The sequence below is a fragment of the Pseudonaja textilis genome, chromosome 3 (genome assembly GCF_049901715.1).
Source record: "Pseudonaja textilis isolate UNSWEBS1 chromosome 3, rPseTex1.2, whole genome shotgun sequence".
NCBI lineage: Eukaryota > Metazoa > Chordata > Lepidosauria > Squamata > Elapidae > Pseudonaja > Pseudonaja textilis.
Window position 1 is genome coordinate 52,123,127 of NC_141992.1, and position 26,768 is coordinate 52,149,894.

Below are 26,768 nucleotides of genomic sequence, written 5' to 3' on the forward strand. Positions count from 1 at the left end.
TGTGTGTGTATTTCTGTTGAGAGCTAATAGAGCTATACTAGTCTAATATAAATTCAGTTCTGCACTTAAACCATGGGTATTCCTTAGGGAGGAGGAGACGTCAGGTGCATCATGATATCATTACACAAATGAACAAGTTGTGTCTTTTCCATCACTTACGGTGATGCCCTTGTGGCATACACGATGACATCATGACTTTCTGCAGATGCCTGTAGCAGTGGCAATCAGCATTGCAGTGCCCATAAACGCAGCAAGACAGAAATTGGTTTCATACAACATTAGACTTGACTAAACTTCATATCTTCATGTGAGCATAGAATGTCATTGAATGTCTTTAGACCAATTTCTTTCTTTCTTTCTAACTATTTTATGGGACTATTACTGGGGGAATCTATCTAGAAGAGTTCCCCATGTATAATCTTTAGCTCCCAGAGAAAAGGTGTAATAAAAACACAATAATGTATTAGGACAAACCTTACTAAATAAACTAATACATAGATTAGAGCAATGGATTATATTGCCATCTCTTTAAGCAGTTTATTCCATGATCTGATCTTTTGGAAGATCTTTTGGGATGTAAAAATATATTACCTCTATGGTGTGTGTAATGTGCAACATATGTCTTAAATTCTTGTCACCCAAATACTTTGGCTATGAATATTAAAAATAAAAATATATAAAGAAATTAGAGCAATTAGCAGATATACATTTCTGTGATTAAAGATTTGAACAGACATCCTAGCTTCTTTTAGTGAAATATGATTTGTCAAATAAAGTATATACAACATTTAAAGCTCTGCAGAGCAGCTGTTAAAATCTGTCATGTATTTGCTTGAGCTTCCAATTAACAACTTTTAAGCCTCCTATTGATAATCTTCTGTGAAAGAACTATCCTTATTTGCTGAAAAAGTGAATAATTCAGGCCAGCAATTCAACAGGTAAAGTGTAATGACTTAATTATACTTTGTGGAGAAGAATGGGACCTCACATCGACTGGTTCATTAAGAAAGCAAGTTGCAACATGCAAAGAGAATATTCAGTATATGATTCCAGTTCAACTCTGGAAAAAAGAGTAATGCTATTTTTAATAAGTTTTTCCCCTCCAGCCATCAATCAATCAGTTGTTTGTGGTACGTTTCTACAGATGCCTGTAGCAGTGGCAATTTTTAATAAGTTTTTCCCCTCCAGCCATTAATCAATCAGTTGTCTGTGGCACAAGCAAAATTTTGGAACTTTTGGCTCTTCATTGGATATTTAATGTTTGATAAACATTCATTTCCGCTTCCTCCAATGGACAGCAATGGTGGAATTGGATGGAGATGATGTTCGGATCACATCTCGTGGAAGGACTGCTGAACGTGACATTGTCCAGGTATTTAGAAGAGAACAATAAAGCTTTATAATGCACATTCACTAGCCAATATGGAATTGTAAGGCTTGCTGCAAAGATAAATCTCCAACCTTGAAAGCCAGGTCATTTATCAGTGAGACTTTTTTCTTAAAATTTTTAGAATATTCAAATCTCAGGTTGTGTGTGAGCAGCAATAGCCACCTTGCAAGATCCCTGAACAAAATGTGTCAAGCACTGAGTAAATTGTTATCGTTTCTCTAGCCTACTTAGTCTGATGGACATGGAAACATTCTGGTTTGGGACCACTATGGAAAGGAAACAACTTTCAGAATAAAGGCTCATTGGGAAAGCATGTGTTTACATAGAGAAATCACCAAGTTTAATACATGATGTAAAAGTTGTCGACATGGAACAGTAGAGAGTTGATAGACAAAGATTTGTTGCGGTATAAAACAGTCCTTGTACTCCTAATTTTTATTAACACTCAAAGAAGAATTAAACAGAGTTAGATAGCCTTTTGGGACTGTAGCAAATTTTGAATTTGCAAGCATGACATGGGGGATGCTCACTTAGGAATTATTATGGACATGGCTAGCAACAAAAATACCCTAATCAAACTAGTATAAATAACTCCCCATTCCTGACTAGCCCCCTAAGATGTTCTTTCCCAGACTAGTATTTTAAAGATTGTTTAATAATTATGGGGACAGTAAGGCCTTGGCCATTATGTTGGCCTTAGTAGCATAGCCTGGCCACTTAATTTTAATTTATCTAAGATTAGTGAATTCTCTTAACAAATTTCTGTCTCTGTTTTAGTATTTCAGCCGGGAAGTTTGAGCACAATAAGTAGCTGGGGTATTTAAATACATGGTTATCTTTTACATTACATTGTGATGCTGTCTAAATTGAAAAATAAATGATTATAATATTTAAATATATATCTATATGTTGATATCTCTCTCTCAGTTTGTACCATTCCGCGATTACATTGACCGCACTGGCAACCACGTCTTGAGTATGGCACGGCTGGCTAAGGACGTGCTGGCTGAGATTCCAGACCAGTTCATCTCCTACATGAAGGGGCGTGGCATCAAACCTAATCCAGCTCCACCTCCTTACTTTCCCTCAAGCCACACCCTTCAGACCGAAATCTGAAGATCGGAAGAGCAATTTTAAAGAGAGAGGGGCATCGAAACACCCAGTCACTCTTCAGGGTCTGCTTATCTGTTTTCTGGGGCCAGAGATCCAAGCAGTATCTACGCCAGAGTGAGAAAATCCACAATGTGTTCTCTTTCGAAAAAGTTCATATTGAGAACTGTTTATGCTGAAATGTTGGCACAGCGATCTGTTTAATTCATAGACATTTCCATTTGGTAAACAGCAAAAATGGGAGGGGGTATTTTTTTAAAAGGACACACTCAATCACAGGTAAGCATCCTCATTTCTTTTCAGCAAAGTAACCAAGATGAAGTCTAGTATGTCTTCAGGAAGTTACATGATTCATTTTGCTTATGGTATGTGTGATGGATTTCCATAAATCTTCCAAGCATCCCTTTCCCCTCCTCCTTCCAGCTTCAAAAAGTTTTGAATTATTGGAATTTTTTATAGCCTGTGTATCATCTGCCTGCCACATTAGGCCTTCTGTCTTTCCTTTGTAACAGCTCAACTTCTGGATTGACTTGGCAGGCTAAATATTGTGATGAGTATCTGTTTGATGTCATGTTGGTGCTGCTACTATTTCTTGTACTGAACCCCATCCCTAGCTTGCCCAATTCCCTTTATTGTTTGTAAATCTGCTTTGGCAATATTTGTGCAGGCTTGGATTGTTTATTAGTATGTCTTAATGCCTCCCTTAAGTCCCTTTTTTAATTTTTCTAAAGCTGCAGTTTCCGGTATCTACTTGGAAACCAATTTCTCTCTTGACTTTGATATCTGACATTTCAGTGTGAGGCATTAATGATGTATTTGGAACATCAGAGAAGAAAATTAAAACTGAACCTGATTTATTTAAATACCTTATTGCAGTTTTGCCTATCAGGTTAGCAATATCAAACATTAAAAACAGTCTACTCATTCAGAACAAATGTAGAGCTGCTACATGAAAACATGAAACTGTCCAAATTTCACCATTTGCAAATACAATCCAGTAGAGAGTCCCAGCTATTTTTCAGCAGTTCATTCTTTTTTGAAGGAAAGTAAAAAATTTAGAGCTTGAAGGGATCATGGAGATCTTTAACCACTTGCCTTAGGGCAAAAATCCTCTCACCATCCCTGATAAATGACTGTACACTCTTTGCTTGAAAACCTGCAGTGATGGAGATCCCCTGAGCCCCATTATGCTTAGCCAGGCAGATATTCCAATCCTTTCACTAAGACTAGATGCAGAGCCTATTTGGATTTTGCTCATGAATAATGTCCCTAGTGGCAACAGGTGAACTTCCTCATACTCATAACTGCCTGTCTTAAGATTCCTTCCAGCTCCCCAGACCCAATTTTTGCATTGCTACTATTATCCAATTATACTATATTATGGTAGTTGGTGTTTGCTTTCCATAGCGGAGCTAGCTAGGGAACAGTTCCCTCTCCAATGATGGTACCTACATTGTTCCCAGAAGGTAGGAAGGAGAATGGCAGAGATCAGAAATGAAATCAAAGATTAGGGGATGTTCCTTCTCGGGGTTAAGTGCAAGAATTGAAGTTTCTGAGAATTTGAATATATTGATTATATAGGCCAATTTTAAAAAAATTACACTGAAGCGTCAACTTTCCAAATGTTGATTCTCATTTTGCAAAGGATGTACTACTTTGCTTAATTATTTGGAGCATCTCAAATATTCCACCACCATCCCTTTTAACTCACTGCTTTGTAGAAGTTCAAAGAAGGTTCACTTCATAGAACTCGCTCTTTGAATCTTTCTGATCTGTTAATAAGATTTGCATTGCAACTGGCTGGTATTTTGCTCAATTGCAGGGAGAGTGAAAGAGGTATTAAGCAGTAGATGAGCAATTATGCCCAGCTGTCGCCTTTAGAGTGGGTAAAAAAAAAAAGGTGATACAAGTTGCAAGGCACTTTCTTGTCCTACAATTAATTTGTTCAGGGTTAATCAAAATTTAACAAAAGGTACTGTTAACATCTTAGGGATTCTCAGACTCTATATACTGGAACATCATTCAGTTCCTCCAATTTGTACAGCAAGGGTGTGCATCTTCACTTAGCCCATCAGCCATGTTGGTCTCTGCACAGCACATACCTCCAAAATGAGTGGATCTAGGACCTATTTTGGGAGAAGATTCAGGGAATATAAGGTATAAGGCCTTGGGTGCTATAAATATCAAAGTTTGTGCCCAATGTAAATGAAAATTCAAGGATTTGGGCCCTCTTGCTCTACAGGTTCCTGAGGGCCACAGAAAGAATTGTGGGAGCTCCACAAATGTGAGGGACAAAGGAGTTTGCATGCTTAACAACATGTGAGAACATATGAACCAATTGGTCCATGACAGTTGTGGTCCAGAAGTTCCTCTATTTAAAATAAGATAAGTTCCACTATAAATAATAACAGGATATTCTGTAGAAGCCCAGTGTACTAATTATTACTAGACATGATGTCTTTCAGGTAATTTCCCATTAATATAAAAATCAAGTAAATTGGAACAAGGCAGGTTAACCCAGGGACTGGAAAGAAAGAAGAAAACCCTATATGTGGATCAAAGATGCCTTTATTGATTCCATTATTGCACCAACAGAGATGTGATACAGAACTAGGAGAAAAGACATGCAGTGCCCTTTCTTACCATTCTTATACCTTATACCTTTCTTATATTGGATCCCGTTTATGGCTGTTTAAGTGGTTTTACTTTGCCACTTATCTTTATAAAATCCGTTCTGTGCTAGCGATTGTTTTACCCATAAACTAATCAACATTTTTTTTTAAAAAAATCCAGAATTCAATAGTAAGGTTCTTTTGGTGCTTACTGAAAATAGCTGGATTTAGGCAGCTGATAATGACTGACAGTCTGCTCAGTCCAGATCCTCTTTTGACCCCCAACTAGTTGGTGAAATTAACTTCAGCTATAAATTGTTGGACTGAGGCTGGAATTATTAAGTAAAGCTACCCAGCCCATATGCTGAATGACATAAACTCAGGGAGAAATCCTGAACTATTTACAATGAATGAGTTCTGTTTTTCACTTTGCTTTTGGCTGTGAATTATATCCCCAAACTGTAACTTGCACAGCTATATGGTCTTCCAACCCTCAAAAGAAATGAATTCCTTTGTCTTAGCACTATACAGACATTTCTCTCACCCTCCCTGTCCTTTTTCTGAATGAAAAGCTTCCAAAGGAGACAGTGGGAAATATTGTGGCCCAAATACTGAATGAGCAGAATGTCTGTGCATGCTGGTAGTACCCCGTCTTCTATCTGTGCATTGCTGACATCAGTAAAAATGCAACTGGTGGATATTATTTACTCTGCAGTTCTCTGTACTGCATCTTTGTAAAAGCATGGTGAAGCATGTCAGAACAGTCTTGCCCTCACTTGTGTGAGTGGAAGAACAAGAAAACCTACATCATGCAAACTGGTGCTCCATTGAGTAAAAGATGCAATGCTTGCGAGAGAAAGATATCTGACATAAAAGTCAGCTTTTTAGGTGGGCAAAACTGCCGAATCTCAGCCCCATAGAATAGCTCTATGGGGCTGTGTAATGGAATAGTTGTAATAGAAACAATGACTTCTTTTTTTTAGGCAATCTTTTGAAGACATGAAGTAAGGCTGTTGAACACAACAGTCTATTGCCCAGATCAAAACATCATCTACTTACCTAACTTTCTTACAGTCACCCAGCATGTTTTCATCTATCTCATTTTCTTTTTCCATTCATAGCTCTTTTTATTTGCATGGCGATGACTTTTATCTCTTTTATGCTACAATATTCTATGTTGAATGTTTGATGTAATATGGTTTCTATTGGATTGCCTTAAATTGAAATAAACAATTCCTTTTATTTAAATAGCATGGAAGCAAGCATAATTTGTAAAAGTTATTAGATGTCAGTTGCAAAATTGGAGAGGACAAGTTGGAAAAAATAATTTCAGGAGAGACAATGGTGTTCTATTGCATACACTGAAAAGAAGCAAATTATGGAAGAAACCTTTTGGAGACATAATTATTACTGATAGTTTTTCCTCCTTGTGTCTGAGGTATGTACAAATCCTTGAACAAAACCTTAAAGAATAAACATTTGCTCATTCATCCAAACAGCAATTAAAATATGCTTTATATAACATATCTCAATGGGTGGCTACCTGGACATACAATACAGTATAATGGCTTTAACCTATGGACAGATGTCAATTAACAGCTGTTCAATTATGATACTCTAAACATGGAGGCAGAATTTAAATGAAATGAAATCAGGACAGAGAGGCTCAATTTGCAACATTTTCTATCTTTAAAGGAAATACATGTAGAGAAACGCCCTTTTGACACAATTTCTGTTGACACTTTGAGTCTACTTGAAACAGGACAAGAATAAGATATAGCACTTAGTAGTATTTGAAACCAGAAACAACAACTTTGAATTTCAATTGAGATGGTGTGGACTTGAAAGTTTTCCAAAACTGGGAAACACCAGTCTCAAGCTTGAAATGCCTCAAAATTACCCAAATAACCTCTTTTAAATGCAAAACAAATGATTGAAGCTGAAAGCTGCTGTTTTCAACTCAAAATAGAGCATTTTGAAATAGAAATTGTTCAAATTGGAAAGGTTTTGTACAAGTCCAGAATCTAATTTTAAGTCTTAACTATAGCTATTTACTGGGTAATATCAGTTATGACTTGTAAAGTATTCTTAACGAAGGACAGTATTGCTACTTTTCTTTCAAAGTAGAACTTGTAAAGACAAGGTCCTTGACAGTGGTGAAGAGAGATCTTCATGCAAGACAGTTTGAATTTAGAGCTGCTTATTCTCCAGTTAAGGGGGCATGATGGCTTGGCAGTTGAAGATGCTGGGCTTGTCAGTTGGAAAACTGGCAGCCCAGACTTGAGACCCGAGTGTTGTGTGACAGGTTGAGCTCTCATCATTTGCCCCTGCATCTGCCAACCTAGCAATTTGGAAGTATGCAAATGTGAGTAGATAAATAGGTACCACTTCAATGGGAAGGTAACAGTGTTCCATGTACCTTGACATTTAGTCATGGTGGCCACATGACCACAAAAATGCATTCAGACAATGCTGGCTCCCTCAGATAAGAAGGCGAGTACCGCCCCTAGACTTGAACATGACTGGACAGGGGAAATCTTTACCTTTGCTTTATCCCCAAGGTGAATTAAAATCTTAGGGCTTGAAAATTCATGTTGTATAACAAAATTGTTGAACACCTTTGAGGTTGTTCAGTGGAAACTTTAAATCATTGAGAGGTTTTGTGATCAATATATGTTTAGGACAACTGACACTACTGAATTCACACAGGTCAGTGTGCAATAATATTCAAAAGGACTGTAGCTGCCTGCAGATGGCTGTGTTTCTATTCATGAAAATTTTTCCTTGTTATGGCTTTGCAACATGCTAATTCACTGTGTAAGAAGCACACCCATACATGCTGCTGGCACTGGGAAGAAAAGTAAGCACCGTAGAAGACTGGTATTGAAATAAAGAACATGAAAAAAATACGATAAACACGAAAGATTTGAAATGCAGCAAGTGGAATTATATTTTAAAAGATCTATATTCTCTTCCTCTAGAGTGCTGGGCATTTATACTTACAGAGTAATGGCCTCCCAATTTGGTACTTTAAATTGTACAATCTCTCTGCATGTAGTCAATGCAATACACATCAATTATTAAACACAAAGCTCCTCTCTGGATCTCACTCTAAAATGTAAAATGACTCAAGAAATGTCTTTCAGGATGGTATCAGGAACTCTGACTGAGAAAACAGAATCAAAGAGAGAGATCACCATGTTGTAGCCTGATGTAGAAAAATCAAGGAAAACCTTGATCCTATGAGGAAAGTCCACAGGACCTGTAACCCCCCACACCCTTCATTTTTAAAGCAGCATTTTGACATATTGCTTTAAACAAAATCCTAGTTTTCAGACACGCATTATAGAATGATAATGTAATACAGTGTAGTGAAAATCTAGAAGATGGTAATTTTCTAAACCAGGGGTCTTTAAAGTTGGCAATTTTAAGACTTGTGGACTTCAACTCCCAGAATTCCCCAACTAGGCGGGCTGAGGAATTCTGAGAGTTGAGGTCCATAAGTCTTAAAATTGCCAACATTCAGAACCTTGGTCTAAATCTAGCAGTAGAACAATGCACTAAATAGTAAGTTAAGTAACACAATTCCACCATAATACTAATGCAATACAGACTAAGAATTAAAATCACTCAGTACAGAAACTAAAATCATATCCTCCAATGACATTGGGATCAAAAGAGGCTTATAAAATTTAAAGAAGGAAAAAGAACTTGAGCCTCAAAAAAAATCAATTTGGTGCCAGATTAGCTTCTGCTACAGAGGGAAGTACTTGTTTTGTGTTTTTGCCTGTATTGGCTGCTGGCAGCTGTTTCCTTGGCAAGATTTCAGAAGTTGCCTGCTTCTTAGGGCTGAGAGAGTGACTGGCTCAAGTGACTCAGTCACTCAGCTTTGTCCCTAAGGTGGGACACACAGTCTCCTGGTTGTCTTAACCACTATGCCAAACTAGCTCTCAAGAAAAGTAGAGTTACCATTAAAAATCCTCTCTCAAGTTATCATCCTTAGTACTCAACAAAGAGAGGTCATATGAGCAAGACCATGCACGTGTTTTAAAGGCAAAAATAGGTACATAAAAAGCATAATTACACAAACAGTCCTTTGCATTGAGTTTGGAACAAATCAGCTACCTGGGTAGCTGAGATACTTTTGACTAGAAGATGATCAGGTACAATTTTGGTTTTCCAAACTTTTGGATTATTACATTTATACTCGGGACAAAATGAACCAACCTGGCACTTGTTACTATGGTGGTAAAAATGTATTAAAAACCAGATTTAAGATTTCTCTGATGGAAGAAGGCGGAGCCTCCTCACTGATGGACCGTAGATCGTGACTCTCTGCAGCTATGGTCCGTGCTCTTTCATTGGAGAGCCACGATCATTACGATTAGGGGCTGAAGCTGCCTTGGAGGGGTGGCGGAATAAGGGGAAGCCACAAGCCAGGTTGAGGGGAGCCTCATCTCCCCCCCCCTGGGCTTGGTCTTTTTCCCCCCGAAGACGACTGCAGCAGTGGTTTAAAATGGCCACCCCGAAGAGGAGGACTCAGCTGGATTAAGATTTGTGCAGAAGGGAAGAAAGAGGTGGATAACATCTGAACCAGGACAACTGGGCAATACAACTAAACAAAAGTACCCCGGGATTAAGGTAACATGGAATTTTTTAAAAAAAGAAAAGTGAGTGGTGAAATTACAAAGGGACAGGGGGGAAAAAAGAAAATATTTTTGACAGCTAAGCAGGGTTTCGAACCGGGAAAGGAAGAAGCTGGAACTAAAGATATAACTAAATTGGACTAAAATATTTTGGGAATAAACAGGCATAAAATAAAGCTGGACTTAAGATTGTCAAATAATAATAATAATAAAGTTTACAAATTGGAGACTGGACTCTGCTGGAATATTGAGGTTCGAAAAACCCTAAATAAAAAAATAGGGGGAAAAGGTGAAGACTTTGTATAATGGAGAGTGCCACCTTTTGACAAAAACTTGAGCTCAAACAAAAGGGAAAGCATCCTGTTTCTGAATGAACTTGTGTGGATATAACATTAAAGAAATATTGAAACAAAGTAAGAATCTTAGAAAGTGAAAGCAGAACCAGAATAAACAAAAAAGCAAGGAAAGACTGACTGTGGGATTGATTGATGTTTTGGGTATAAACTCTGGGCTGGAATAACTGAGAACTTTAGAAAATTGAAAGAAGAAAGAAGGAAAGTAAAAGTGGTTTTTTGTGGACTTTAACAATCATAAAATATAAGAGTGTGTAATGATGATATCTCTTCGGGAATTAAAAATGGAACTTAAAAATATGAGAGAATTACTACAGGAAGGAGGCAAATCACTTTACTCTGTGTTAGAAAAAATGGAAATGGCAATTGAACAACAAGAAGAAAGAGCTTCAGAGGAGGAGGACTCGACTCAAGGAGAAGACATTTTAAATAGACAATTAACACAAAGAACACTACAAAGAAGTGGGGAAAGAAAGGCTAAAAAGCTGAGATTTAAGAAGGCAATCAAAGGGAATACCTGTGAAGTCAGGAAAGACAGAAAGACCCAGCAGAAAAGGGGAAAGGAAGATATTAAGAAAGAGAGGGATATAAACTGGAATGAGAAAAGATATGGGGAAAAGAGGGGGAGGAGAAACAGTAAGAAACAGGTGCATGAAATAAAGAAATACGGAAATAGTAAAATGTTGAAAAATTGTTTTTCAGAGATAATGGTTGATGAATTAAAAGGGATTCTGCAGGGTGACAAGGGGCAATAAGAATATTTCTGCAATTAAAAATATTTAGAAAATAGGGTAATATAGATACTGATAACTCTTATTAAAAATCAAGGGGGGAAAATATGCTGCGGAATCCAAATGAAAAGATATAATGATTATTATTGTAACTTCTTAAAAATAATGGTTTATTGGGAATCAAGATGAGAGAATAAAGGTATATTTTAATCATTGAGGTGTCACACTCAAAACAGTAAAAGGGGGGGGGAAACCTATACTTTTTTTTTTTAGTGTTGAAATTCGTATTAATCTAGAATTTATAAAAAGAATGTGTAATGGAAAGGGAATATGACAGACTAAAGAACCAACTAAATTAATAACAATCCAGACTAAAAGCAAGGAGAGAAATTGGTAACTTTTTTTATTATTATTATTATTATTAGGCAAATACATATTGTTTATCTTTATTTTTAAAATAAATATTAAAGGATTATATTTGAAATAATTGAAATGAAACAAAAAGATGTTTCAATTAAGATTAATGAAAGAGGCTAGAATTAAGGTGTTTGTTTCTCTCCTTACTGAAAATTTGGAATGGAAAAGGTAATAATAGAATTAAGTATGCATATATGAATGTATAATTGCTGTTATATTTGTATGTAAAGGTGATGACCCGGAAATATGTTGTCTACTAAAAAGAGATTTTTGTTTTTAATGTGAAAAACTGAATAAAATTTGTTTAAAAAAAAAAGATTTTTCTGACCTTGGATCTTGCAGGTCAGGAAGAGTGTTCTGATCTGCAGTTTTCCAGACTGACTCTTGGGGAATTCTCAGCTTGGAAAGCTCCCAGAGACTCCATGTCTTGGATAGGATTTGGAAAGCAGATCAGAATCCAAGGGAATCTGCGTGTTGCTCTTAATCTTTTAGCACATTTCCAATCTGAGACAGGATTTCAACTAGTCATATGAGATGAACAGCCCTAAAATAACTCCATAAGTTCAAAGGGATTCACTCAAAGTATGAATTCTAATGCACCAAACATGCATCAAACTTGCAGCTTTTCAGTCTGCCAAATTCAGTTACATAAACTAGGCAATATTTATCATCACATAAAAACTATTGACAATTGTGCCATGTATACATACTGATGCTTATTACACACAAGCTGAAAGCTCCGATTCACAATCAGTATGATTAAATGAAAGTAGGGAAGGCAAAATATTATAATTAAGGCCCTTCGTAATAAGTAGCTGTTGACCAAAAAAGAATAAGAAGAATTTGAACCCACACATAAAACTGAACATATTCAATGTTATGGGGAAATAATTAAGAAACATTAAACATGTCTAGGAAAATGCATCAATATGAGACTATTCAGCAACACCTATAACTTGTGCAGTTCCCAGCTAGCCTTGGCTGACCTCTGAAAATTAAGCAAAGTCAGACTGGATTAGCATTTGGATGAGAAATCATTATTCCCCCCCCCCCACCTCCCAAATACTAGGCCATGTTATGATGCACAGGAAAAAAAATTGACTGCCATCTTGACGTTTTTGACCACATCTTATGAACACCCTTGCAATGCAAGGGAATTGAAATAAAACATGCTGGGAGAAGACAATTTGTAAGAGTGTACTTTTAATTAAAACACCTGATGTTCATCTGCACTGCAGACCTGAAACAATTTGAAACATTAAACGTACTTTCAAGCAGAAATCTAGCATTTTAAGTGGCAACTAGAACTTAAGAGGGAGGGAGGTCAAAGAATTAATTGATGAGCATTTTACTGGTGAAATGTGTTTGTATAAATATTTCATAAATGGCAAAGTTGTTGTGGGCAGGGTACAAACAAGAGGGCAACTATCTGGCTGCTTGCAATTGCAAAGGAGCTTTTGAAATTATGAAAGTATTTTTTTTGTGTGTATGGGTGGGGTGGTGAGAGACAGTAAAACACATGAGGGGATTTGTTGAATTAAAAACAGCAGGAAGTATCAAAACCAAAATCCATCCAAACATGCAAGGGGAAAGAAGAATGAAGGAAAATAAATAGGTTAACCCAGTGAAGTTTTTCTCATTATGTCTGCCACTGTGGTCCACTAAATAAGCATCTGCAAACAGCAGGGATGCCCTGCTTAAATAAATTAACATGGCTGCCTCTACTTTCATTTGTAAAGTAGGAGAATGCAATGTTTGATGAAGATTTTAGGTGCCTGTGTGTATGCTATTCCATCATCTCCATTTCAAAATAGCTTTTTAAAACTAAATTTGATATAAATTTGATTGTCCATTTGAGGTGAAGGAAGAGGCTGCCAGTGGGTTATGGTCAGTGACTGCAGGGGGCAACAAAGAATTATAATAGCAATTTTTTTTGTCTCTCTGCTGCCATCTGGTAGTCATCTGAAGGTCTGGTAATAATAAATTCACTCCAGAAATTGTTTACTTAGAGGCAAACTTGCTTATTTCTTTACATAAATATATATTTTTAAAAATGGATGGATGGATGGACTGATGGACCGATAACATGCTATGCTACTTTAAGCAAAGATTCCTTAAACAAATGAATGATACATCAGAACTTATAGCATAGTAAGCCATCATTATATGAGAGATGTAACAGTGCATGCCTGTGATGTGAAAGACTGGCCATCTGGCTCCCTCCAGAGTTATTTCTAAGCCTTTCTCCCACCCTCCTCAGTGCCCTCTCCCACACTCTTTCCTTGGCTTCCACCAGCAGCTTAATTCCTGAGAATAGCCCGGTCTGTACTGGTTTACTCAACAGAAAGAAGTGATGGATCTGCCTTCTAGACCAGGGCTTCAAATTCCTGGCCCATAGGCCAGATGCATCACAAGCTGGCCACACCCACGCCCAGTTTAGCAAAGGGGGGGAAAGTCCCAATACATCATGTGATGATGCTGTGGCAATGTGACTTTGACACCCCTATTCTAGGCAATAATTTAGCTGGGAAAAAAGAGTAAACGGAAAAGGAGACCTTTGTTCTATGTATCTAGGTGAAACAACATGATTTGAAGACCAAAGCAGGAAGTGGCGAAAGTAACAATGACTCTGAAGGGTTTTTCTGGCATTGTATGGCCTTCAGCCAGGAGTACCCATAGAAGGAATAAGGGACAGAACTCTATAAAAAATAGGATAACAAAGACACCGCCTCACAGATCTTTTCCAGAAAATAAAATCAAAATTCAAATTCACATCTAGCTTCTATTAGTTTACAGCAGGGGTGGGATTCAAAAATTTTAAGGATAAAGTTCTGTGGACGTGGCTTAGGTGGTAGGTGTGGCATGGTGGTCATGTGACTGGGTGGACATGGCTCGGTGGTCATGTTATTGGCTGGGTGTGGCCAACTCATTATCACTCACATCGAGGCACGCATCTCCTCGCCTGGCCTCTCATGATTGTGGGGATGCTGCAACAGTCGTAAGTGTGAACAATGGTCATAAGTCACTTTTTTCAGTGCCATTGTAACTTTGAATGGTCACTCCACACAAGCAAAATACCAGCAAAGGAGGGGAAGAACCTCCAGAGACGTTACAGAGACAGGAAGTCTAGTCCTGCCAAGAATGTAATAAGGGTTAACAGAGAGGCAGTTTCTGTAAGCAAAACCAGAATGTTTCCTTCCTGCCTTCCTTACAGGATTAGGCCAGTAATTTCTTCTAACAACTGGTTCTCCGAACTGCTTAGAATGTTAACAACCGGTTCTAGTGCATAGGTGCGAACTGGTAGAATTCCACCCCTGGTTTCCGGGCTGCTGTATATATTTCCAGGCTCTTCAGTCCCAAACTGGTTATGGCTTGGAGGCAGCCTGAGAAAAGATGCTTCACTCTTTCCAGGAGGAAAACCCCCCAACAAAGATAAAATGGAGCCTGCTCCTCTCCTTTCTTAAAAACTCACTGAGAGAAGAGAACTTTTCCATGCCTGGTTGAATGGCTGAGAATTTGATTTTCCTGGACTTTGATGGTCTCTAATTACTTCTTAGATTTGATTGTCAGATCACATCCAGTGTTTCCTTCAGTTCTTTCCTGTCTGAACTTTTGAGGAAGAAAGATTTCTCCATAGACTACTGAGGTAAATACAGCGGATGCAGGCAGGATTCACCTGATCTGAGTTGAGAGCAATGGCAGTGTCACAAGTCCAGCCTCTTTTGTACATGCCTCAAGACATTGCACCCAAATATGAAATGGATAAGGCTTGTGGTGGGATGCCACAACAATCCTCCCACTAGCCTGAGGAAAACAGTAAGTGCCTCCAGTTGTCCTTAGTTGTGTGTCTGCAGCATCATGCTCTTCATAGAGGGGAGAAAAAGATTGCTGAGCCGATCTTGCTGGAATCTGTAGAATTCTGAGTCTTACTTATTGCTCAGGTTTTAGCTATTAAACTAAAACCATTAGTTCTCCTCCCAATGGTGTTCAACTCAATTTTGGAAAACCACAGCCTAATCTTTTTTGAACGGAGGCAGATGGAGAGGTTTGGATATATGTCTAGGGCAGGGCTGTCAAACTCGCAGCCCACGAGCCAGAAAAGTCATGCTCTGGCCACGTCCATGCCCGGTTTAGCAAAGCGGGGGGAAGTCGCAATACATCACGTGACGATGACATGACCAGGCGAGTTTGACTGGTCTAGTGAGTCACTTCCTGGTCAGAATATTTCAGGTAGAGTTCAACCATCCTCAGGGGTCTTGGATGGAATGAAGGCACAGGGCAACTCTTTCAGTCATTGTCTCTGATGCTCACTCGGATAAGAACTCACAAACAGCTAGAGAGACACAATAAGGATATTCATGCTGCAGCTACAGAGGGTCATTGGATTCTTGGAATCCATTCAAAGGTTCATACAACAAAGAGGGCTCTTGCTGCCTAGGAAAAAGAGAACCACAGCAGTGGGGGGATTCAAACATTTTTACTACCGGTTCTGTGGGCATGGCTTCATGGGCCTGGCAGGAAAAGTGTTATGTCTTTGGAACTGGTTGGAGTCCCCAACCAGGTCCGCTGTTTGAGCAGGAGCACCAGCCGCTCCCATTGGCTGGCTCCGTTTGGCAGTCGGCTATAAAAGCCGGCTGTCGGGCAGAGCCAGCCCCGTTGTCACCAGCTAACCTACTAGTTAGAAGGCAGATGCGGCAACCCTTTATTCCCTGTAATAAAGCCTTCTTCGTGTTCACTCTGGCTCTTGCCTCGTCCTTCCATCACTCTACAACACTGGCGACGAAGGTGGGATGTGATCGAAGGCTAGCCAGACGTGTTTTTCAAAAGAGCTGTGGTCACTGAAGAGCGAAGCCACGGGCGCTGAAGCAGCAGCCGCCAACGCTCACAAAGAGCGCGAAATTTCAAAAAGCCTCCGTGGCTTTTGAGTGTTAGTCACTGAAAGCGAAGCCACGGGCGCTGTAGCCGCAGCCGCCGGCGCTCACAAAGAGCGCGAAATTCAAAGAGCCTCCATAGCCTAGAGAGACAGTCACCGCCTACGCTCTTCTAAGAGCGCGAATTTCGAAAAACGACTGAAGAAGACGAACCCTGCATCTTCAAAATGAACGCTAATCCAGCATTCCCACCATTCAAGCCAACCGAGGAAACGTGGGACTCATACAAAAATCATTTCAGCCATTTCCTTGATGCCATTGGTTTAGCAGACGCCGCTGAACACAGGAAGAAATCCTACTTCCTCAGCTATTGTGGGGCTGCAGTTTTTGACACCGCTACAGCACTAGTCGCCCCTCGCGCTATCAGAAGCGTACCGTGGGATGAACTCCAAGAAATCCTCTCCAACCACTACTCGCCCAAGCCATTGCAGATAGCCAGGAGATTCGCCTTCAGAATTAGGAAACAGGTGGAGGGTGAGTCAATCAACGAGTATATGGCAGCTCTGAGGGCAGCTGCCTTGCAGTGTGGGTTCAAAGACTATCTAGAAGACATGTTATTGGACCAGATCATCTGTTGGGTCAGGGACCTGAGGCTCCAAAGACGGTTGCTAGCAAAAAAGGACTTGAACCTAGCTCTTGCCATAGAGGAAGCCCAAGCTGCTGAGCTCTCTGCCCAATCAGCAGCCGAAATTCAAGGTACTCCGTTAAAGCCCAGCAGTTCCACCATCCATTCAGAAGAAGTGCTCAGTGATGAAGACCCCACAGACTCATCAGACATTAACCGTCTTAAGCAACAGAAGCCTTCACAGGTAGGAGCGGGGCAGAGAAACAACTTCGCCCCCAGACAACCTTCCATTTGCCTAACCTGCGGAGGCTCCAACTCGAGGGCATCCTGCAGGTTTAAGAACGCCATCTGCCTAAATTGCCAAAAGAAGGGTCACCTCGCTAGAGTCTGCCAAGCAGGGCGTACCTTGCCTCAGAGACCTCCACCACCTTCTAACTCCCAAAGGCAAGTGGAGGACTGCTATACCTGCTACCACGCTAACCATACTTCCCAGATTCCCAACAAAATTAAAATTTCTATTTCTTTAGAAGGTAAACCCTGCAGGATGGAGGTAGACACGGGATCGGCACTGTCAATCATCTCCTGGGATACCCTAAAGAAGATCCAGCCCAGACTGTCGAAGAAGCAGCTACAGAGATGCCACCTGACACTGCGGGACTACCAGGGCAAGAACATCCCTGTCCTTGGGAAAGGCAAGTTTTTAGTCCAATTCCAAGCCTTTAAAGGCCATTTGCCTTTAGTGGTTGTTAATGGTGCCCTCCCCAGTCTGTTGGGGCTAGATTGGTTCCCCTCCCTCGGCCTTAGTGTAACTGGGATCCATGCTGTCTCAACTTCTGACGTAGATGCACTATTTTCAGATTATTCTGATGTGTTTAGCAGCGAGCTGGGTTGCTATTCTGGCACCCCCATTTCCTTCTCTGTAGACCCCCAGGCAATTCCTCTGCGCCTTAAGCCGCGCAGGGTACCTTTCGCCATCCGTCCCAAGTTAGACGCAGAACTAGATAAGCTACTAAAGCAAGGGGTGTTAGAACCAACTGATTTTGCCAAATGGGAGACCCCCATAGTCACCCCACTCAAGAAAGATGGCAGTTTAAGAATCTGCGCAGACTATAAAACCACCCTCAACCGTTACCTGCAGGTCAGCGCATACCCTGTCCCTGTTATTCAGCACCTGTTACACACCTTCGAACCCGGCACCATTTTCGCCAAGTTAGATATGTCCCAGGCATACCAACAGTTCCCTGTTGATGATCAGACAGCTGAATTACAAACCATAGTCACACATAGAGGGGCATTCAGGTGTAAACGCTCCAATTCGGCGTAAGCGTAGCCCGGGTATATTCCAATCACTCATGGAAAGGATTCTCCAGGGTCTCCCAGGGGTTGTCCCTTATTTCGATGACATCTTAGTCTCAGCAATTGACAGACCTCAGCTCATACAGAGGGTCAGAGCGGTTCTAGAGAAGTTTAGGCAGCATGGCCTCAAACTTAAAAGGGAGAAGTGCGCCATCGCCACTAGGCAAGTGGACTTTCTGGGATATAGGATAGACGCCTCTGGCATCCACCCAATCGAATCCAAGGTAAAGGCCATCCATGAGGCACCCACACCAACTAACAAGACGGAGCTCCAAGCTTTTCTGGGGCTACTAAACTTTTACGCCTCATTTCTCCTGCACAAAGCATCTATCGCTGAACCCTTACACAGGCTGTTAGACAAAGAATCCCCCTGGCATTGGGGACCCAAAGAAGACCATGCTTTCAAAGCAGTCAAATCCTTACTTACATCGGATGCAGTTTTAATTCAATTTGATCAACGACTTCCCCTGGTCCTAGCTGCTGATGCATCCCCTTTTGGGATTGGGGCTGTCCTAAGCCACAGACCTCCCAATGGTTCCGAGGCGCCAATTGCCTTTTTCTCTAGGACCTTCTCTACGGCAGAAAGGAACTACAGTCAAACAGATAAAGAGGCCCTGGCTGCGGTGGCTGCAGTTAAAAAGTTTCACAAATTTTTGTTCGGGCACCATTTTGAACTTGTAACTGACCATAAACCTCTCCTGGGACTCTTATCAGGGGATAAGCAAACCCCGCAGGTACTATCACCTAGAATGACCAGATGGACCTTGTTCCTGGCCGCTTACTCATTCAAGTTGGTGCATCGACCTGGCAAAAACTTGAGTCACACCGATGCCCTTAGTCGCTGCCCCCTACCAGTCCCAGTCGAAGACCCAGCACCAGTTCACGCCATTTTTGAAGTTAACGAACTTAAATTACCAGTTACAGCCGAGGACATTGCTGTGCACTCAAAAAAAGACAAGATAATTGCCCAGATTCTGGACTGGGTGGGAAGGGGGTGGCCGGAAACTCAAGGTACCGTTGATTTTGCTCCTTTTAAAACCCGTCAGCAGGAACTATCGAAGCTACAGGGATGCCTGTTGTGGGGTACAAGGGTAGTCATCCCAGCCACTCTTCGTGTACCCATCCTGAAGGTGCTTCACGAGGGCCACCCGGGCATCGTAAGGATGAAGGCTCTGGCCCGCAGCTACGTTTGGTGGCCTGGCATGGATGCCCAAATCGCCAGCTGGATAAGCTCATGCCAACCTTGCCAAGAAACCAGGGCTGCCCCACCAGCTGCCACGCCCACCAGGTGGGAGAGTGCTAGTGCCCTTGGTCCCGCCTGCACATCGACCTGGCTGGACCGGTGCATGGCAGGACCTTCTTAGTGGTTGTGGACTCCTACTCCAAGTGGATAGACCTGGCCCTGCTACCCACGACTACCACCCAAGCGATAGTTAAGGCTCTGACCCGCTTATTCGCTACCCATGGACTCCCTGACACGCTGGTGTCTGACAATGGCCCGCAGTTCACGTCATGTGAGTTCAGTATGTACGTTGCTAACTTGGGCATCCGACACATCCTTACAGCTCCCTTTCACCCCGCTAGCAACGGGATGGCTGAGAGGGCAGTCAGGTCAGCCAAGGAGGCACTCGCCAGGTTTGGCCAGGAAAACTGGCACTCTAAACTGTCACGTTACCTTCTGAGCCAACATACAACGCCATGCACCACTACTAATAAATCCCCTGCCGAACTCTTGATGGGGAGACGCCTTAGGACCACCCTGGACAGGTTGCACCCCCACTACTGCCCAGATGCCCCTTTAGGGTCTGACAGTCTGGTCAGGGACTTTGTTCCGCATGACCTGGTGTACGCCAGGAATTATGCAGGGGATCCTTTGTGGGTACCTGGTCAAGTTGTATCGGTCACAGGTCCGAGATCCTACAGGGTCCTCCTGGAAGATGGACGCCTGTGGCGGAGACACGTGGACCAACTCAGAAGGCGATGGAGAGGTGCGACCGTTACCGGCCCAACCCAACCTTCCAGCACCAGTGGCTCCCTGCCGATGCCAATCTGCTCAGACGGAAGCTCCCTGCGGGACCCGGTCTACCCCATCGACCAGGAGAGTTTGCTGGAGGACCCGAGTTCCCGGCCGGAGTCACCGAACCAACAGCCCAGCGAACCTGTTTGCCAACCGGACCCAGCGACTCGCCCAGGTCAGCCTGAACTGGGGGACTTACCGAACTCGCAGAACACTACACCTGACCAAGCCCATTCCCCAACAACCTCCGAGGCATTTCCCGGGGGCAAGGACTCGGCGCCAGCTGGCAGTTTACCCGGGTTGCGACGTTCTGGTCGCCAGCGCAGACAACCGACTTACCTAAAGGACTACGCATGTCCCCAGCTGGGGGAAAGGAGTGTTATGTCTTTGGAACTGGTTGGAGTCCCCAACCAGGTCCGCTGTTTGAGCGGGAGCACCAGCTGCTCCCATTGGCCGGCTCCGTTTGACAGTCGGCTATAAAAGCCGGCTGTCGGGCAGAGCCAGCCCCGTTGTCGCCAGCTAACCTGCTAGTTAGAAGGCAGATGCGGCAACCCTTTATTCCCTGTAATAAAGCCTGTTCGTGTTCACTCTGGCTCTTGCCTCGTCCTTCCATCCCTCTACAACAAAAAGGATACTGCAAAATCTCCAGTCAGAGGTGGGATTTGTCGGTTCTCCAAACTACTCAAAATTTCTGCTACCGGTTCTCCAGAACTGGTCAGAACCTGCTGAATACCACCTCTGAACCACAGCTACCAGAAGAGGTAATGGAAAGGCACAATTCTTAGCCAGCTCAGAGTTCAGAGGTGGTTGCAGCTCTAGTGTTATTCCAATCTTCCTATCTCGTAGCAAATAAATGAGTGCCACAAGCCAGGGTTCCAGTATGTTGCAAGAACCCCAAATAATGTTTTCTAAAGCAAGGTCTGCAGCTTAATGTGTTGTGTGAACCAGATAATTGGTTTTTTTCCCAACAAATTATGTTTCAGTATATCAAGAGAGTACAATCAATATTACCACATTAATGAGGCAGGGAGTTTATATAGGAATAATCTTTTTATGCCCAATTTGTCTCTGCATCCCACTTCTTTTGGAAGTAGGAGATAAACAATGGAGAAGCCAATCAATCATGTTGCCATCTCTTCTACTAAGCAGATTTTTTTTTTAAATCGTGATGTCCAACTTTTGTACCAGTTTGGTAATATTCAGATGTATTATTCATTTATCAGATACTTCCATCTGGCTGAAGAAATTGGTTTATATTTGCATTTGATTTAATTTTTTTTCATTCTTTGGCTATTGAGATGAAAGCTCATTGCCATCAGAACTCCTTGCAGAGAGGTCACTGTTAATACTTTCAAGCATTGGTAATTTATGTTCAGAGAACAATAATTTAACACTAAGATTAAAGTGCTGCTTTGTGCTCAGAACTCCAGCTTGCATTCCTATTTTATTAAGAAACTTGCCTAAAATGCAGCAGCGACATCTAGGGGTCAGCTCAACAAACAATTTTCTTTTCTCTTTGTACCCCTAACCTTGATAGCTTGGGTAGATTCGTCTTAGAATCATTGAATGGTATTGGAAGGGACTTTGGAGGTCTCCTCTGCCCCATCCCAGTCAAATGATTGTCCAGTCTGTTTTTGAAAACCTCCAGTGATTGAGTATCCACAACCCCAGGAGGCAAGCTATTCCATTGATTAATTGTGCTTACTGTCAGAAAATTTCTCCTTACTTCTAGGTTTGGGTTAGACCTATTACTTCTTTTCTAGGGCCCTGTGGTGCCCTAGAAAATAAGTCAATCCCCTCTTTTTTTTGACAGCTCCTCAAATACTGGAAGACAGTTAATCTTGTCCCTCCAATTCTTCTCTTCAATAGCCTTTTTGAAAGGAAATGTGAAAGGAGAGGAGGGCGCTTTTAAAAAATAAAGATGGCAGTTGCAATCACGTGATTTAAGCCTCCCTACTTTTCTAAGTGTGTCGCCCATGTCACACATGTAAATAAGGGGCAGGGCTTCAACTGCACAATCACATCTGGGCTGGACCACAGATATGAGCAGGGCAGAATGTCTATCAATATATTGACAGAGCATCCTCAACGGAATTAATTAATTATAGTCCACTTTACCCAGTGGGCAAGATTCATAAACTATGTTGCAAACAATGTTATTTGACAATTGGTTTCCTTGCTTGTTCTCATGGATCATACTTCTGGTTCTGTTTTCCTAAATATATGGTCTGCCTTGTATCTTTCACAATGTGAAAATAATATTTGGGCATGTATATGTCTAGAATTATAACAAAAGAATGGGTAATATTAAAAGATTGCATCATGATCATATCATGCTTTGAGTACAAAACCAAGTCTCAGCTTTTTCTTCTATTGTGTTGCTTAAAGGTTTTTTTTCCCCCTAAAAAGGCTAGTGATTTATGCAGAGAAAAAATTGCAGAAACAGAGCTGATAAATGGGAAACCACAAAACACACAGGAGTCTGTGGAAAGTTGGAGGTGGCAGAGAGGTAAATCACTGTATCTGTGAGATGAAAACTGAACACAACCAGGATGCAACACAAGGTTCAGCTGGATGTTTATTTCTCCTCCTCAATTACAGTAACTGGATTAATTCAGGAATAGCAAAGATCAACAGATCTTCGAGACAGCTTAGTGTATTGGTTAAGGTATCAGGCTACAAACCAGGACCATGTGTGATCTAGTCCTGCCTTAGGCACAAAACCAGTTGGGTGACCTTGGGCCAGTCTCTTTCTTTCAGCCCTAGGAAGGAGGCAATGAAAAACCATTTCTGAACTCGGGCTCAGTGAAATGAGTAATGCTGTGGATTACATTGCCTGGAGGCCTCTTTGCATCTGGGAATTTGTTGTCTTGATTGGGATTGCGCTTCTCCAGAGAGATCCAGTGCACAATCTGGGGGTTCTCCTGGACTCACAGCTCTTGCTTGAAGAGCAGATAATTAGGAGGGCCTTTGCTCAACTTACGGTGCACCAGTTACAGCCTTTCTTGGATAGGAAGGCTTTCCACTTAGTCACTTATGCCCTCGTTATTTCCAGTCATTGGGAAGTATCCAGAAGCTTCAGTTGGTACAGAATGTGGTCACATAAGCAATTTTGGGCACCCCAAGGACAGTTCAAGTAACTTCTGCTTTGCAAGCTGCATTGGTGCTGATTTGCTTCTGGATCCATTCCAGGTCAAAGTTTTGGTGATGATCTTTAAAGCCCTGCGTGGGCAGGCTTCCGCTCTCCTGGACTTTTGGAAATGTCTAGAGACCTGGCTCTTCTTCAGGGGGGAAATTAGCAGGGAGTGTCAACTCCATCATAGTTACCAAACTACCTGCCAGCTTCCCATAAGATGTCATCCAAGAGCCTAGGCAATGGGGAAGCCAACCGGGATGATCACAGGTTGCTCTGTGAAGTCTTCCTGACCTGCACAATCTTCCCCCAGCCCCTCTGCACTGTGCTGGTAACTCCTATATCCCATGCACATTTCTTGACCTGCTCCATACCCCCCACCCCCCCATATGCCCACCCGGACCCACATGGCACCTCTTGTGCCCCCGTGCTTGCTTCTGATCCTAGTCTCACTCTTGTGTATCCTCCCTGACCCACTTGGCACCTCTCACACACTCTGCGCACATTCACATGCAGTCCCTGATCCGTGCTTTACTCCCACACACCCTTCCTGCCCCCTCTGAAGTCTCTCCTGCACCCCCAACATATCCGACCCAATCCTCACTTTTAACCTCACAGTGATAAGTTAGTAAAATTATTTAGACTTGTTGTGATAAAGTGGTAAGTCACTTCTTAATATATTTCTTTTTCTTTACTATATTCTGGTTTTTTGACATTTGTTTCTTCTTTTCTGCATCTTCTAGATTTTACTGCCGTACTGTAATTTTCAATAAGATTGCTGTTTTTAAAAAATTCTAGATGAGTCACTCCGGCCTTCTCCAGATTAAAGGCCCTTCTGTCTTGATCACTATACAAGCTATTGCCATTTATCACTCTCCTTGAACTGAGCATAGGCCTACTGCTGCTTGGTCATCAAGATAGATGGAAGAAGTCATATAATCCTATGAAGGATAACAGATATTTTTAAAGCAACGTCGCTTACGTTAAGAAGCTTTAGGTGGAGGTGGCAGCTATATTTCTCAGGAGTGAAGAAACTCTTTTTTCCCCCTTTGATTTTCATTCCATTACTGGTTATAGCCAGAATCAAAGTGGACAGATTTAGATATGGCTTTTCTATGAACAGTACATGTGTCAGGGTGAGGCAGTAACAACAAAAGAGAAGTGTACCCAGGCAATCTTTTTCATTGGGAGCTTGGCAATTTGAATAGTGTGGAATGGAGATATGGATGTAAGGGTGGATGGATACCGTAGTCTTAGGGGTAACCTGAATTACTGTAGGTTTTATTTGTTGGAGGGGATGCTTCACAATAGTGGCTGAAAGTATGGCTCTTAAGGGATGATTGCAGAGAATCTTTCTTCCTGAGATCTCATTAGCCTATTTGGCAAGACATTGAATTTCTTAACTCAAATATTAAAGGTTATTCCAGGGACTCTTAATTCCCAATGCAGAAGCGTCAGTGCAATTAATATTGCCTCTAGAGACCTCCTTCTGTTGTTGCAACTAGAACCATTTGAAGTGAACAAACATGTAATATTCCTTGGGAATGAATCAGTGTCCAATTAAAGGTACACAAACAACTCAGAAATAAACAAAGCAAAGGCAGCAACCTGTAGTTCAGGCAGGAAGAAAACTATCCAGAGACATTTAAACTGAGCAATTCTCTCCAGATGCAGTAGAATATGTCATTGGTTGAATAGCATGGCTCAAAAAGAAGCCGTATTTAGGACCAGTAATGAAATTAAAAGGTAATTGTTCCTTCAGATCTTTTAGGGAATGAAGCAACTAGAACTGTGACAAACTAACGATATCCCAGAACTATCGTCTTTTCCCACATGAAGAAAACAAGTACATATTTTAAAATTGGTGCAAATTACGTTGGCTCTGGTGAGTGCTTCATAGGAATCTTCCGGCTTGGCAATAATAGTGCAACACCACATCTTTGGTAATCACAGCCTATATATAAAATAAGCCTTATGATGAGCTACCCAGAATATCTATCCTACCCAGGTGGATGGTGCTTAGCTGATTCTGTCTTTTCTTTGACCTCTGAAAGAGATTCTTTAATCTAGCTCGGAATTGGAAAGAGAGACAAAAACAGATAAATGGATTAATGCAGCGATTTGCAAAGGCCAGGAAGAATGTCAAGTGATACGCTATATACTTACAAGCTGTGTTTAACAACTCTTCATACCTGATGAAGAAAATCACTAGCCAGTATGGAAACCACATGATCACAAGTACTACCAAGTTGACCAAAATCATCACTGTAGCTCGCCAATTAATATGCAAGGTAGCAGCTGTCTGAATGGATATTACTCTCCTCATCCTTAGGCTGAAGATGATCTTGGAGTAGCAGATCATCATCAGCAACATGGGAGGCAAGAATATCATCCCTCCCAGGAGTCTTAAATAAAGGGTCATTTCTTTGTTTTCCATTTTGTTCACACAAAATATTTCCCCTTCCAGGGGGATCATTTTATAATGAATCCAAACAGGGATGGTGAACAAAAGGCAAACGATACAAATTAACACACAAACACCAACTATTTGCTTTAAGGAAATGGATACCACTCGCATTGGATGGATTACAGCAATATAGCGAAGGAGGGAAATAGCCAGCATACTATAGAAGTTGGCAAAAGAGATCCATAAGGACAAGCTGTGATTAGTGACACACAACAGGTGATTTAAGTGCCGGTTCTTGAGAATGGAATTGCCAAACGTCACCAGGAGGCTGTAGAAGAAGAAGAAGAGATCAAGAGCGACTATGTTGATGTAGAGAAGATCAGTCAAGCGGGAGATATGGCTGCCACTTTTTCTTTGGAGACCTCTGATGAGTACAGAAAGCAACAAGATGTTCCCTGGAATGCCCAAGAGGAAGAAGACAGTATAAAAAACTACAAACACTGTCTTGCTGTAGGACAGGAAATGTTCACTCAAGCTAGAGCTGGTGTGGTTCCTTGAACTTGAATTTGAAGCCATCGTTGCAGGAGGTCTGATCTGCTACACAGCTAAGCAATAATTTAACTTTCCTTCTTTTCCTGGAAACAAAACACGTGATAATGAACTGAAGTCAGAACAACAGGATTGGGGATAGTTTCAATAGTGAAACTGTACTTCCAAGTACCGAATTTTCCAAGAGTTCTTTTTCATTTCTGTCTCTTGCTCTACTCTACAATTCTTCTTCAGCTATGTTTAATTATGATATATAGGCTATTTTTCATTTTAAGATCTGTTGTATATTCCAATTTGGCTTGTATGCACTCCCTGAACGTTTTGTGTTTAATGGTCAATGAAAATTTAATAAAGAACTTAAAGAAGAAGAAAATCTAGTTTTATAAATAGAGGGTAGCATCAAATAATAGATTGGACTGGTTTTAGAAATATAATCCAACTCCCTGCCTAGTTCAGGAATCTTTATAGCATCTCTCAGCAGTGACATTCCAGCTTTTGTTAAAACATCTCCAAAGAAGCGGATTCTATAACCCCAAAGGCAATCTGTTCTT

The 26,768-nt window shown here is 41.4% G+C and overlaps 1 protein-coding gene across 3 annotated transcripts in view; it reads left to right on the plus strand.

Annotated features, from left to right (window-relative positions):
* CPNE5 (copine 5) overlaps window positions 1-5,278 on the plus strand; it is a 128,719-nt gene extending 123,441 nt beyond the window's left edge. For 2 of the 3 annotated variants that reach the window (XM_026716917.2, XM_087929726.1), the window contains exons 20-21: window positions 1,299-1,372; window positions 2,318-5,278. In XM_026716917.2, the coding sequence (XP_026572702.1) occupies window positions 1,299-1,372; window positions 2,318-2,506 (263 nt within the window). In that variant the 3' untranslated portion in view covers window positions 2,507-5,278. The remainder of the gene's footprint in view (window positions 1-1,298; window positions 1,373-2,317) is intronic. The other variant, XM_087929725.1, reaches the window with a different exon arrangement.
* Window positions 5,279-26,768: the final 21,490 nt, after the last annotated feature.